At 35.7% G+C, this 15049-nt stretch overlaps 1 protein-coding gene across 5 annotated transcripts in view; it reads left to right on the top strand.

Moving 5' to 3' along the window:
* The window catches only part of RELCH (RAB11 binding and LisH domain, coiled-coil and HEAT repeat containing), a 118723-nt gene that overhangs the window by 52691 nt on the left and 50983 nt on the right, over positions 1-15049 (top strand). For all 5 annotated transcript variants that reach the window (XM_065889661.1, XM_065889660.1, XM_065889659.1 and 2 more), the window contains 2 exons: positions 10030-10142; positions 14223-14313. In XM_065889661.1, the coding sequence (XP_065745733.1) occupies positions 10030-10142; positions 14223-14313 (204 nt within the window). The remainder of the gene's footprint in view (positions 1-10029; positions 10143-14222; positions 14314-15049) is intronic.

The raw sequence follows: 15049 nt of genomic DNA, 5'->3' as shown, positions 1-15049 counted from the left end.
TAAAGGTTTTAATTTCTCTGTCAAATCTGAATGAGATCCTTGCTGGGTAGAGTAATGTTGGTTGTAGGTTTTTCTCCTTCATCACTTTAAATATGTCCTGTCATTCCCTTCTGGCTTGCAGAGTTTCTGCTTAAAGATCAGCAGTTAACCTTATGGGGATTCCCTTGTGTGTTATTTGTTGTTTTTCCCTTGCTGCTTTTAATATCTTTTCTTTGTATTTAATTTTTGATAGTTTGATTAATATGTGTCTTGGTGTGTTTCTCCTTGGATTTATCCTGTATGGAACTCTCTGTTTCCTGGACTTGATTAACTATTTCCTTTCCCGTATTAGGGAAGTTTTCCACTATAATCTCTTCAAATATTTTCTCAGTCCCTTTCTTTTTCTCTTCTACTGGGACCCCTATGATTTGAATGTTGGTGTGTTTAATGTTGTCCCAGAGGTCTCTGACACTGTCCTCAATTCTTTTCATTCTTTTTTCTTTATTCTGCTCTTCAGTAGTTATTTCCACTACTTTATCTTCCATGTCACTTATCCATTCTTCTGCCTCAGTTATTCTGCTATTGATCCCTTCTAAAGAATTTTTAATTTCATTTATTGTGTTGTTCATCACTGTTTGTTTGCTCTTTAGTTCTTCTAGGTCCTTGTTAAATGTTCCTTGAATTTTTCCATTCTATTTCCAAGATTTGGGATCATCTTTACTATCATTATTCTGAATTCTCTTTCAGGTTGAGTGCCTATTTCCTCTTCATTTGTTAGGTCTGGTGGGTTTTTGCCTTACTCTTGCATCTGCTGTGTGTTTCTCTGTCTTCTCATTTTGCTTAACTTACTGTGTTTGGGGTCTCCTTTTCGCAGGCTGCAGGTTCGTAGTTCCCATTGTTTTTGATGTCTGCCCCCAGTGGCTAAGGTTGGTTCAGTGCGTTGTGTAGGCTTCTTGGTGGAGGGGACTAGTGCCTGTGTTCTGGTGGATGAGGCTGGATCTTGTCTTTCTGGTGGGAAGGTCCACGTCTGGTGGTGTGTTTTGGGGTGTCTGTGGACTTATTATGATTTTAGGCAGCCTCTCTGCTAATGGGTGCGGTTGTGTTCCTGTCTTGCTAGTTGTTTGGCATAGGATGTCCAGCACTGTTGCTTGCTGGTCGTTGAGTGAAGCTGGGTCTTGGCGTTGAGATGGAGCTCTTTCGGAGATTTTCGCCGTTTGTCATTAGGTGGAGCTGGGACGTCTCTTGTGTACCAGTATCCTGAGCTTGGCTGTCCCACCTCAGAGGCACAGCCCTGACGCCTGGCTGGAGCACCAAGAGCCTTTCATCCACACAGCTGCTAGTGTTGGAGGGTCTCCTGCAGAGGTGGGGGGTGGCTGTGGCTCTCCGTGGGGACAAGGACCCTGGCGGCAGAAGTTCTGGGGAGTACTCCTTGGCGTGAGCCCTCCCAGAGTCCTCTCGTGCCGCCCGTCTCGAAGCTCCCGCCCCTGCTCCTCAGGCCCGGTCCCCCTAATAATTCTTTAAATGTGTTTTAGAATTCATCAGTTCTGATCCTAGAACGTTTCTTTGGGGAAGGGTTTTTATTACTTGTTCAATCTATTAGCTTGTTGTTGGTCTATTGTGATTTTCTATCTGTCTTGACTCAGTTTTGGTAATTTATGTGATTCTAGGAATTAGTTCATTTCTTGATTATCTAATTTGTTGGTGAAGCATCATTTATGGTATTCACTTACAATCCTTTTAATTTTTGTAACGTTGCTACTAATCTCCTCTCCTTTATTTCTGATTCTAGTTATTTGCATCTTCTCTCTTTTTCTCTTAGTCAGTCTAGCTAAAGGATTGTCAATTGTGTTGATCTTTTCAAAGAACCAACTTCTGATTTTGCTGATTCTCTTGTTTTCCTTGTATATATTTCATTTATCTCTGCTCGAATCTTTATTATTTTCTTCTTTCAGCCGGCCCTTAGTTTAGTTTGCTCTTTGTTGCAAGGTTGTTGACTTGGGATCTTGCTTTTTTAATGTAGACAATTACAACTATAAATTTCCCTCTGTGTCCTGCTTATGCTACATTTCACACATTTTGGTATGTTCTGTTTCTCTTTTTCATTTGTCTCAAAGTATTTTAATTTCCTTAGTGATTTCTTTGACCCATTTGTTGTTTAAGAATGTGTTGTTTAACATCAACATATTACTGAATATTCCAGTTTCCCTTCAGTTATTGATTTTTAATTTCCAGTGTGGCTGGAGAAGGTTCTTTGTGTGATTTTAATCTTTAAAAACTTACCAAGAATTGTCTGTAGCCTAACATATGTTCTCTCCTTGAGAATGTTCCATGTGCACCTGAAAATAATATATATTCTGCTGTTGTCATCTATAGTGGTCTATATATGTCTATTAGGTCTAATTGTTTTACATTGTTTGAAGTCCTCTATTTCCTTACTGATCTTTCGTCTAGATATTCTGTCCATTATCAAAACTGGGGTATGGAAGTCTCCAACTATTATTGGAGCTGTTTTGTATTCTTTCAGAGGTATTTTCTGCATGTATAAGGAAACTCAAATATATGATCTCTCCATGAATTATGCAAATGCTACCATACTCTATGCACTATTTTGCACTTTGCTTTTTTTCCATGTAACATATTTTTGTATCTTTCTATGTCAGTAGATAAAGAGCTTTCTCATTCTCAAGACTGCATAATATCTAGTCTTCTATTGTCTTTTAAATACGTTTTAAATTAGGTATTTCAAGCTTTATTGTCTACACTGTCAGTAAGGAAGATATTTTACATCATGTGCCAGTATATAATTACACATGTAATTAAAAGAAAAGTGTTACAAATCAAGTCTTGCCTTTATTACAAAAAGTTAGAAGATAGTATCAAAGAGGATTTTATAAATATTTTAAAGCACTAAAGAATATACCTAAGTAAACAATAAAAAAGAAAAAGAAGCTCTTTGTGACCCACTCAGTTGACTTTATAACCCACTATTTTAAATGGAGTGACATAAAGGTTAATTAAAACTGTCTAATAAATTAAACTTTATGTTGTATAAAAGTGGAAAGTATAGTGACTATAGATATTAGTGTTATTTGTTTTTGTTTTTTAAAAGAAAAATCGCAACCTCACTTAACCTTCAGGGCACAATTATAGCATTTTCCAAATTCAACATACCGTATTTTCAAATTTAAGATACCATTGAGTGTAACAATTATGTACCTTTAAGAAATAAGAATTCCAATTAATTTATGATAAGCTGCCCATTGTAAGGTGCATCCCAATTTCAGAGATGATAAAAAGTGAAAAAAATTTTTTCTCCTATGTTCTGCGAAGTAGTGATAATCTCTCTTTTTTTTTTTTTTTTTTTTTTTGCCGTATGCGGGCCTCTCACTGGTGTGGCCTCTCCCGTTGCGGAGCACAGGCTCCGGACGTGCAGGCTCAGCGGCCATGGCTCACGGGCCCAGCCGCTCCGCGGCATGTGGGATCCTCCCGGACACGGGCCCAAACCCATGTCCCCTGCATCGGCAGGCAGACTCTCAACCACTGCGCCACCAGGGAAGCCCGTGACAATCTCTTTTTACAAGCTTGTATTTTAAAAGACTTTTTTGCCTGTTCATTTTGGGAAAAAAAAATAAAATAATGAACTGATTTTCTATATAGTAGTTCACATTAATGGATTGGTTGAGGAACTTGTATCTTTCAAACCAAATTACAAAGTAAATATATTTGTCATTTGATATATGTATATAGTAAAATAGGCTAAAGAAGTTGATTTTTCACAATTTCTGCTTTAAATGCATTTGAAAGGGAAATTCTGTAATTTAAAATAAGATTTCTTAAAGAATTACTTCTAAAAGCATTTTAAAATAATACATCTAAATTTAATGTTCATTTTTATTCTATGGCAAGGAAATATATGTCGTCAGCTAGCTAAATTAGAAAAGCAAAGGAGAAGCCTGGGCCTGGAATGGGGGTGCAGCAAGGTGAAATGGAAAATGAGTCCAAGCTTTCTTTGTAGGATGTTCCAAAATTAGATTGGGGATGGTTGCACAACACTGAATATACTGGAAAAAAACCGCTGAATGTACACTTGAAACGGATGAGTTTCATGATATATAAAATATATATCATTAAAGCTATAAAAAGAAAAAAGGTAAAGGAGAACACCAATTTCCTAAAAGACTTAAAAGTAGCTAGTTCCTCTAAAGACTTGCTCATCTTCTGAGAAACTAAACTTTGCTCTTTTACATTGCCATTCGTGGTTACTCCATGGTAAATTTTTAACTTACATGTAATAATAGCCCCAGATAATTACAACTGTATGAGAGTAATATAGTAGTACAAGTAAAGTAGATAGTACAGTAAAGTACATAAGCTTGGTCCATCTTCTTTACCCATGTAGACTCTGTGTGTGTGTGTGTGTGTGTGTGTGTATCTTGTAATTTTTGGAGTAAATCACATGCTCTTTAGCAGTATCAGAGTTTGAAAGTCACTTAAGTATTTCAGTTAGGCTTCCTAAAGGCTGAGCCCCAGGAATTATAGATATTAATAATTCTACAAATAGATATTTTAGCAGCCCTTGAAGTGTAAAACTTTTCCAGAGGTGAGTAATCTTTTCTTTTCCTTATGTGAGTCTTTGCAATGTTTGTTCTTTATGTTTTTTCTTTACATGTTATTGTCAACATCCTGACAAATTTCAACTGAAAATCTAAATCAGAGGATGTACACTTGTCAGTACTTGAATTTAAATTATAATTCATTATTGCTTAATCCATAGGCAAAAGACTAGATGTAAAAAAATTTAATAACAGTTATCTAAAATTTTTAATTAATTAATTTTTTGACTATGTTGGGTCTTTGTTGCTGCATGCGGGCTTTCTGTAGTTGCGGCAAGCAGGGGCTACTCTTTGTTGCGGTGCACGGGCTTCGCATTGCGGTGGTTCCTGTTGTTATGGAGCATGGGCTCTAGGTGCATGGGCTTCAGTAGTTGTGGCACACGGGCTTCAGTAGTTGTTCGCGGGCTCTAGAGCACAGGCTCAGTAGTTGTGGCGCACGGGCTTAGTTGCGCTGCAGCATGTGGGATCTTCCCGGACCAGGGCTCCAACCCGTGTCCCCAGAATTGGCAGGTGGATTTTTAACCACTGCACCACCAGGGACGTCCCCTGTCTAAAATTTTTAACGAAGCTTGGGTTATAGGAAATAATTTCAGTGGAACAGTGAGGACAAGCAGTGAACTATAATTAATTGGACTAACGTCACCTTTCTAGAACTATAGAATTTTGCTTCTTGACCTGAAGTACTCAAACATTTCTTCCTTGGCATCTGATCTAAATGCAATACTTCTTTTTATGGTTTAGATTCCTTTCAGATTTTGGAGCCATTATCTTATCAACATATCCATGCTTTTTTTTTTTTTTACTTTTAAAATTTGCCTGATCTCATTTCCTACTTCATTTCTTTCCCCTTTAACATCTGATCACTCACATTGTTTTAGATCCTGTTTAGGTACTTCTTTTTCCTTCTGTTTTTATAGTCTGAACACACACTAATCTTACTTGAAAGTGATTTCTTTATTATTATTAGAAGTTATTTTGGTTTACTTGTAAAACTGAAAAGAAGGGACTTCCCTGGTGGTCCAGTGGTAAAGAATCCGCCTTCCAATGCAGGGGACGCGGTTTGATCCCTGGTTGGGGAACTAAGATCCCACATGCCTCGGGGCAACTAAGCCCAAGCGCCACAACTACCGAGCTCGCGCGCCTCAACCAGAGAGCCCATGTGCTGCAAACTGCAGAGCCCATGCGCTCTGGAGCCCGTTCGCCACAACTAGAGACAGAAGAACCTGCACACCACAACGAAGAGCCTGAACTGCAACGAAAGATCCTGCACGCTTCAACGAAGACCCCGCGTACTCTAAGACCCAACATAGCCAAAAGAAAATAAATAAATAAAATAAATAAATATTAAAAAAAAGAAAACTGAAAGGAAAATCCTGGAAGCCTTTCCTCTTTAATTCTGTACAAAATTTCATAGGAAGAGTGGAAGAGCTTTCATATAGAGAGAACTAGCATTGTTGTTAAAATTGGAAAAATCAAAATAGTTAAAGCAAAAGTCATTTACTTGAGTAAAGTGCAAATTACTAAGTCTTTAGGTTAATGAATTCTATAGGCCTTGGAAATATGTTTTCTAGTATTGTGGTAATAAGGTACTGGAATACCTTCTGCAATAGGATTACTACACTGATTTCCTCTCTAATGGTCAGTAGATCAGTTTTGTATTTCACTTCAATACACATTAATTGAGTACTATCAGGTGCTAAAGTATGTTTGAAAGTATTTAAAATTTCTGTTGCCTTGAAATATGGAGACAATAACATTTTTATGGGCGGGGCAAGGGATTCTTTTTGGATATAATGTTACCAAAGCTATAAGTATTATTTTACCATGGTTATTATTCAAAGACATTTTCAAAACCACTATCACATTGTTTTCTGAAGAAAATTTAGCCACCATTTTTTAAATGTTTTATTTATAATTATAAGGAAAGTTTTTTAAACACTGGACTTCATCAGTTGGAGAGATGATACCAAAGGGAGAATATTGATTCAAATCTATAAATTTATAAATACAGTTGACCCTTCCTTGAACAATGCAGAGGTTATGGGTGCTGACCCACACACAGTTCAATATCCCAGTATAACTTTTCATTCAGCCAACCACAGATTGTGTACTACTGTAATACATACTTAAGGGAAAAAATCTGCACATAAGTGGACCCACACAGTACAAAACCGTGTTGTTCAAGGGTCGTTTTTAGTGTGAAAATGGTAAATAGGGTCTTAAATGGATGAATTAGTACTTCAGAGGCTTGAAAAAGGTGAATTCACAATAAATAAGTGATATACAGCACAGCAGATACGCACTTAACACAGAATTCATTATTTCAGGAATGGTACAAATAGAAGTTGTGAATAAATAAATGAATGATAGAGGAAGAGGAAATTAGGATATTTGGAGCTAGTCAGAACTTAGCAATTAAAATCCTTGATGGCTGTATCACAAACAGACTACACTTTCCACTTTTTTCTACCATCACTTTCTGGGCCTCTTCTCAGCTCAGTGTTGCTGTAAGAAGAGACCATCTGGCATACTTTATACACTGGGTTATAACTGCCATAGCCATTAATGTGCCAGGCTGTACCCAGTTCTCCTTGCCATAAGCTATCAACCAAAACTTATTTGCAATGACTTCCCATATTTGTTGATTTAGCCAGCAATAAATAAAAACAGATGGCAAAAAAAAAAAAACAACAGATGGCAATATAAATTATTACTAACTGTGACTGAGCATAATTTTAGAGTTCAAGGAGACAAGGACTGACAAATCGTTTTGCTCCCATGTGTCAGTTTGGATTGGTTGGTAATGGCTGCTGTGTTGAGAAGGCTTTTTGAGGCCAACTTTGATCTCAGAAGGAAAAATTAACAATCCCATTAGCCATAGATAAGAAAAATACAGAAATATATGTAAAGATATATATAAAGAATTTTTGATTTCTGCACTAATCATAATTAATTCCTATATGTTTCACTTGAGGAAACTAAAAATCAGAGAAATTCGTGGTTTTCATTAGGTTCTTTGGTACTAAGTATTAAGGCAGGAGCTCTTCTAGCTCCTCCAAGTTCAGGGTTCTCGGTTTAGCACATCTATAGCCATATTCCAGTTAAAAGATTCTTTATATTACTGTATCACATAAACTTCCTCTTCGATTAAGAATCACTAAGCCTCATGATTTTAAAATAAAGAGAAAAGGAAAAGAAAATGTGAGGCACAAAAAGTAAACAACAACAGCTATTTTGGTATACTTGTTATGGAGATAAAGAAGCTATTTATTCTATATTTTAAACAGAGTGTATATGCATGTATTTGCAGTTATAACAAATATCTTACCTACATTTCATAACTTTATTTTTTAAAAGAGTAATACAATAGGAAGAGAATGGAATAATATAATGTAAGAGCGTATATTTGGAGATGATTGGAAAGCAGGAAGAAGGGTTATGAGGAAGCAAGAAAACCCATGGGAAACAAAGGTCTGACATGAGGGGAAAGTACAAATAAAATATTTAGGGTCTTTTTGATTTTCAGGCATTAAAATATTTTCTCTTTTTGTTAGTGCCTTCTAGAATAACTACTTTTTCATCCTTAAAGTTCTACTCTCAGTGTGATATGCTGATGTGCAGTCTTAGTCCTCTTATTAGTACCATTGGCTCCTAGCAGCCTCAATGGAATCCTTAAGGATCCTTGATATGAATGGTCTTCTACCCTAATATTTTATAAAAGGTTGTTTATTTTCTCCTCCAAAGTCAAGACTTACCCATCAAGCAACATATTAAGCATCTGTGGAAGCATTATATAACAATATAGGATCCATACGCATACTGTTCCGTTCCCAGTGCAAAATTGTTTTCCCTAATTATTTTTTATTTCTTTTGCTTTTCAGTTATTCACTAATCTAAAATGTACAGAGGTGCCTAAAAAGAAAGATGGCAGAATAAATGTTTTAAATTTCTTTTTGCTTCTCAGATTTATTCTTAGCTCTTCGTATCTACATCTTTGTACTTTCAATTTAGAATTATACCGAGTAATTATAATTTTAGCGTAATATATAAAGATGTTAGAAATAATGGAAAGGACTTCTAGTCACGCCTTTAAGTTTCAGTCTCAACTCCTCTAAAAAGCATATCATCTGTTTCTAAGGGAGCATCTTCAAAATAGGAAGATACTTCTCCTAGAATGTAGACTTTTCTTCAAGGTACCATGTATTAGTATGCAGTGATCAATTCCTATTTTAAATCTGCTAGTACTTTTTGGTGGGTAGGGAGGCAGATGGGAAAAAGAAATGGGAGTAATCATTCTACCCTTTTTATTACATCATAGTGATTTCTTTAAAATATCTGCAAAGTAAGTTAAAGGATTTCTCTCCAAAAATATTTTATCACTTTTGGACTTTTATTTCATTAGATTTGAAAATCTATTCCAAAAATGAAAAACATTAATATCCTTTGAATATATTTTAGAATTTAGTCTTAATTTAATTAAAATGGGAAACAACTTTAATTTTCAAATACTTCTTTGGAAGAGAGAAATAAACTTTTGTCTATTACTTTCCTTGAAAATATTGAATTTACCTCTGCATGTTGAAAGTGCAACAAACAAAATATTGTTAAAAATTTTCATTTCAGCATAAAGCATTTCTACTAACATTTTGTAGTTGTACTGAGAGCATTCAACACCTGTGGAAATGGTCTTTAAAATTAGCCACTAGGTTAGGTGCTAAGGGTACAAAATTATTAATTATATCTAATCTTAAGAAAGATTATATTGTGCTTATGGAAGTGGGACAAGTTGTCTTTATTTTCTGTTATCATTTTAAGTTTTAAAGTATAGTTAACTTCTGCAAGTGTTTGTTTAAAAACACTTTCAAAATTAAAACTACTGGACTTCCCTGGTTGTGCAGTGGTTGAGAATCCGCCTGCCGATGCAGGGGACACGGGTTCGTGCTCCGGTCCAGGAAGATCCCACATGCCTCAGAGCAGCTGGGCCCGTGAGCCATGGCCGCTGGGCCTGCGCGTCCGGAGCCTGTGCTCCACAACGGGGGAGGCCACAACAGTGAGAGGCCCACGTACCGCAAAAAAACAAACAAAAAAAACCCCCAAAAAACCCGCAAAATTAAAACTATATCAGCTTATAGTAAGATAGAATGTTATTTAGTTTAAAAACTAATAGACCCTTGGGAAGTATTGGATAAGAAAACAAGGTTATTTGAATTTTAAGTTACTTTATTACGTTGTGATCTGCATCTTCTGCACAACCAACATAAAAATATATGTTTCAGTGTTTTCTCTTGAATTATCAGTCTTACAAAGTTAAAATTTGCTCCTATATACGCTGAGGTTTATTTCATTTTAAATGTCCATTTAAGAATACATTGGGGAAAAAAAGAATATTCTGCAATGCATTTTTACTTTGACTTTTTCCACCTTCATATTTCTTTAGGAGTTGATCCCCCTCATATTGTGTACAGCCTGCCTACATCCTGAGCCTAAAGAGAGAGATCAGCTTCTCCACATACTTTTCAATTTGATCAAGAGACCAGATGATGAGCAAAGGTGGGTATGACCACTTCTTTGGTAAATAAGTATAATGTTGACTTATTAATTTGGCATCATGATTAGCATTTTAATATAAATGCCATCTTTTCTTTCTCATATCTATTTTAATAAACAGAGGAAACACCTTGTTCACAGTGCCCTGCAGTGTTTTCATTCTTGTCATTCCAACTACTCATGTTGAATTTGTACACTTTTGTGTTAGTTACCTTTGGATTTCTAATTCCAATATTTCTTTGCTTTTATCTTTCACATTTGATTTCCAGGAACTAAATATTTCCCCTTTTTCCCACAGATGAACTAGATACAGCATGGCCTCTTCATGGTTATGCTTTACAAGAAATAAAATATTTATATTATGAATGTCTGCATCACTGAGCTATCAGTAAAGCAGTTTCTGTGTGGCTAAAGGGATACAGTGTTTTGGTTAGTCCTGAGTCAAATACCCACAATCAAGGATGCCTGAATGGGGAAATGAGTTATACCTGATGGTGGGGGGGGGGGATGGGACACACATCGAGAGACTCTCTGGAAGAAAGGGGAATGGGTTTTGGTCAAGCAACAGTGATAGAGGTCTGCCTCAGAAGGTAAGACCTTTAAATACTAGGTGAAGCTGTGCAAGTGTGACTGTGAACAAAACATCTCAGTGGATGGGTAGGTAGACTAAGCACCATTTGGATAAGATTGAGCTATTGAAATGTTTTTCTACATAGTAATTTTCTATCTTAATAAATAATTTTTGCTTATACTTTTGCAAAAAATAGAATTATACATTATGATTAGGTAACTTTGTATAATTTCAGTACTTGTTTTACTGACTGTTACAGTTTTTACCTCTTCTGAGAATGTTGGAAAATCATAAAAGTGAACCATAAGACAAATGAAGCTCAAAATTTTAAACACAAGGAATCTCTCCACTATGAGAACAAAAAGTCATGTAGACTTTAAAACTCTATAAGCATATATCTCTTTCCTACCCTTACCAAAATATACCTGAGCAAGCAGAGAAACATGTTTTTCCAGGATCCAGTCAAGATTAATCTACATGCTAGTCAAATGGAAATAAGGGAAATTCAATCAAGTTCCAATCATTGCAAACTGAAAATTTTCTAAGGACAATTCGATGGTGCTATATAGGAAAATTAATATTTTATTTTCTCCTTGAAAAATACTATTCCCTATCTTGGTAAGTTAGTTAACAATTAAATACCACTTATTACATTGTCATTTTTAGATTTGCAAGGCAACCTCTAGTTCTACATAGGCTGTTTTCATAGACTCTGCATGTAAAGCTAACAGCTGCCGCCTGGTGGCCAAAAGTACCTATAGCCTTACTTCAGGTCAAGATATGTCAGGATTGAAACACTCATTTCCACACTTAAATCTTTCACCTTACAGAAACAAAGTTATTTATTAAAATAAACTAATCAATTTATTAACTATATATATGAATAACAAACTAACAAAGCAAAAATTTTAAGTTAGCATGATATGTTTGACATATAATCAGTTGTTACTTTACTTAATGAATCTCAAGCTTCCTTGCATCCTAAGAGAAACTTAATTTTATGAGCGATAGTAGTGCATTTTGGCAGTTCTATGCTGACAGCCATAACTAACACCATATTTCTACCTGTGTCAAATAATTCCTATCCTATGATTTTCTACAAGTAGGAACAGTGTTTATTTTTCCTATCACAGGAGCCTGTTTCCAGTGCTGTTAATAATCTGTAGACCGTCTGATCTTTTCTGTTTTCAAATGTCTTTCAAAACTGTCCTGTTTTTTAGAATTTTGAATCTTAACTCTGCTGACTAAGAAGTTTGTTTTGAGGGGACTAACATTTTTTGAACAAGTTTGTACATCTTTAGTATAGTGATGGTGACTCATTATTTAAAGTCATTTTACATGAAGCTCTTATATAAGTATATACTTCTTATGTGTGTTTGAAATGCTTAAATTTCACCAAAGTTCATTTACTATAATTATCAAATTTTTCTGGAACGTACATATATAATTTCTCATTATTTTAATATACTATGGGGGTAAAAATGATCAGACATTTGGAAATTTTCAGTGGGAACAGGCAGCTAACGTGTTGTCTTAAAGCTTGGGAATTTCTTTTTCTATTTTTCTTTTATTCACTTTATTTGCCTTCCTAAAGTAGGAGAAAATAGAAAAACAAAAGAAAAGTTGAGAAACAGGCATAGAAGACAATGATATAAAGGGAAATCAGATAGATAAAAATTACAAGGTTATGGTGAGGAGAAGCTGCAATATACAATGAAGACTTATTGGCTCAACATTTCCCTTCTCATTGTCCAGATGCTTTTTGTCTGTTATTATTCTCCTCAGCCTGAGAGAACAGTTGTAGCTAACTTGGCTGAACTAAATAGAAATGTAAGGTCATTATTCAGTTTAAGTTAAATTGATGTATTTTGAGAAATAGCAATGAGTAATGCCTGGGCTTTTATAATTAGTATGAATTAAACATTCTATTTTGGTTTTCCTTAAAGTTGGCTACTTTGAAACATCTATGGAAAACATACTTTTTTTTTTAAATCAGGTTTTACTGTTTTGAAGTCATAGTCAATCAAAAGTAAAAAAACTTGCAATTCTGCCTTTCAGAGTCATTTTAAATGGAACTTCATTCTGAAGAGTGAAAAGTCTTATTTAAAATTTTAAATTATAAATCTATCAATTCAAATGAAATTATCACATTAGTTATTTATATATTATTTCATAACAAATTACCCCAAAAGAAAGTGGTTTAAAATAACACAGTTTATGTGAGTCAGTTTATCTGGGTCTTCTTCTTCAGGGTCTCTTATAAAGCTGTAGTCAAGGTGTTGGCTGCGGCTATAGCCACCTCAAGGTCCATGGGGGAAGGATTTGCTTCTAAGCTTTGTCGTTGACAGGATTCAGTTTCTTATGGATCTTTGGACTGGGGAACTCGGTTCCTCACTGGCTTTTGGCCAGAAGTTGCCTTTAGTTTCTAGCCACATGAAACTGTCCAACATAGCAGTGTCTTCATCAAAGCCTGCCAGCTGAGAAGGTAGAAGAGAGTGTCTCACAAGATGGGTATCACAGGCTTTTGTAATCTGATCTCCTAAGTGACATACCATCACTTTGGCCATTATTCTTTTCGTTAGAAGCAAATCATTGGGTCCAGTCTACACTCAAGGAGATGGGATTACTCAAGGGCATGAATATCAGGAGATGGACCTCATTAGGAGCCATGTCAGAAGCTGCCTACCACAGTTATCTTGGGTGCAATACCAAAAATTCTCATTTAAGAAATATCATTTTGGGCTTCCCTGGTGGCTCAGTGGTTAAGAACCCACCTGCCAATGCAGGGGACACGGGTCGGAGCCCTGGTCCGGGAAGATCCCACATGCCACGGAGCAACTAAACCCGTGCACCGCAAGTACTGAGCCTGTGCTCTAGAGTGCGGGAGCCATGACTACTGAAGCCCTGCACCTAGAGCCCGTGCTCCGCAATAAGAGAAGCCACCGCAGTGAGAAGCCTGCGCGCCACAACGAAGAGCAGCCCCCACTCGCCGCAACTAGAGAAAGCCCACGTGCAGCAACAAAGACCCAATGCAACTAAAAATAAATAAATAAATAAGTTTAAATCAGCTATACTTCAAGTAAAAATTTTAAATTTTTTAAATAAAAAAAGAAATATCATTTTACTAATATGACATCGTAGTTTTTAATTATAGAAATACTGGGAAAATAATCACTGATTGTTTTAGTAGCTAGAAACTGAAATTCATTAGAAACTGAAGCTTTAAACATATACTCTCAGAATGTATATGTGGGAAGTTAACTTAGGAGGTTATGAGATTCAGCTTCACACCAGTAGAGAATCCCTTCACAACATCTCTCACAAATGGTTTTGCCACTGCTGGATGGTGGCAGCCTGTCCATTGTGAAAAGTTGAATTTGTACAAAAATATTGTACAAATTGTGCAAAAATATTGTACTTCATGTTAATTAGAGCTGACTCTTTTTAACCCTTTGTCCTAGTTGTGCTTTCTGTGCAAATACGAATCTTTATTCATCTGTATTATCTTTCAGGCAGATGATACTGACGGGTTGTGTGGCATTTGCACGTCATGTTGGTCCAACACGTGTAGAAGCTGAACTTTTACCACAGTGTTGGGAACAGGTAAATAACTGTACTGGGTTTTCCCTAGCTATTGTATTCTAATTTATTATAAATGTTCATATTATCTTTTAAAAATGCTATTAGGAAATATGTGGGATATAAATTATGCTACTGTTTCTATAACCCAGCACAGTGATTTAATAGTCCTTAAGAAAGCTCTGGGTTGCTTTGCTTTATTCGTTCTTCCAACAAATACTTAACACTATTTCCACTGCCAGGTACTGTTGTAGTCACTAGGGATACAGTGGTGAATAAAAGACAATGACATCCTAGTGGAGAGGTAAGAGTAAACAAATAAATGAAACGATGTCTAGTAATTTATAAACTATGAAGAAAAAAAAGGTAGGCTAAGGGTTAGAGAGTGATAGGGAGTACTGTTTTAGAAAGGGTGGTCAGAGAAGGAATCTCTGAGAAAGGGGTGTTTAGACAAGAATCTGAATCCAATGAGACAAAATACAAAAATTGCTGAGTTCAAGGATCTGAATCAAGTGAGATACAAAATATGAAAAGTATACAAACTAATGAGTTCAAGGGAAAGCAAGAGGTTGTGTGTATGTGTAGGTAGGTAGGTAGATAATAGAAATCGTATCTGTATATATTGTATACTTGTATATATTATAAGTATATACAGAATATAAAGTGTAAACCTTTGATGTAGGAGGTTTATATATATTTATATTTCAACTCACTGTTTACTAACAATACTTCTGGTTTTATGTTGAATTGTAATATTCCA

Source organism: Phocoena phocoena, chromosome 13, assembly GCF_963924675.1.
Source record: "Phocoena phocoena chromosome 13, mPhoPho1.1, whole genome shotgun sequence".
In the NCBI taxonomy this organism is placed as follows: domain Eukaryota; kingdom Metazoa; phylum Chordata; class Mammalia; order Artiodactyla; family Phocoenidae; genus Phocoena; species Phocoena phocoena.
This window is presented reverse-complemented; position numbering and strand designations above follow the sequence as displayed.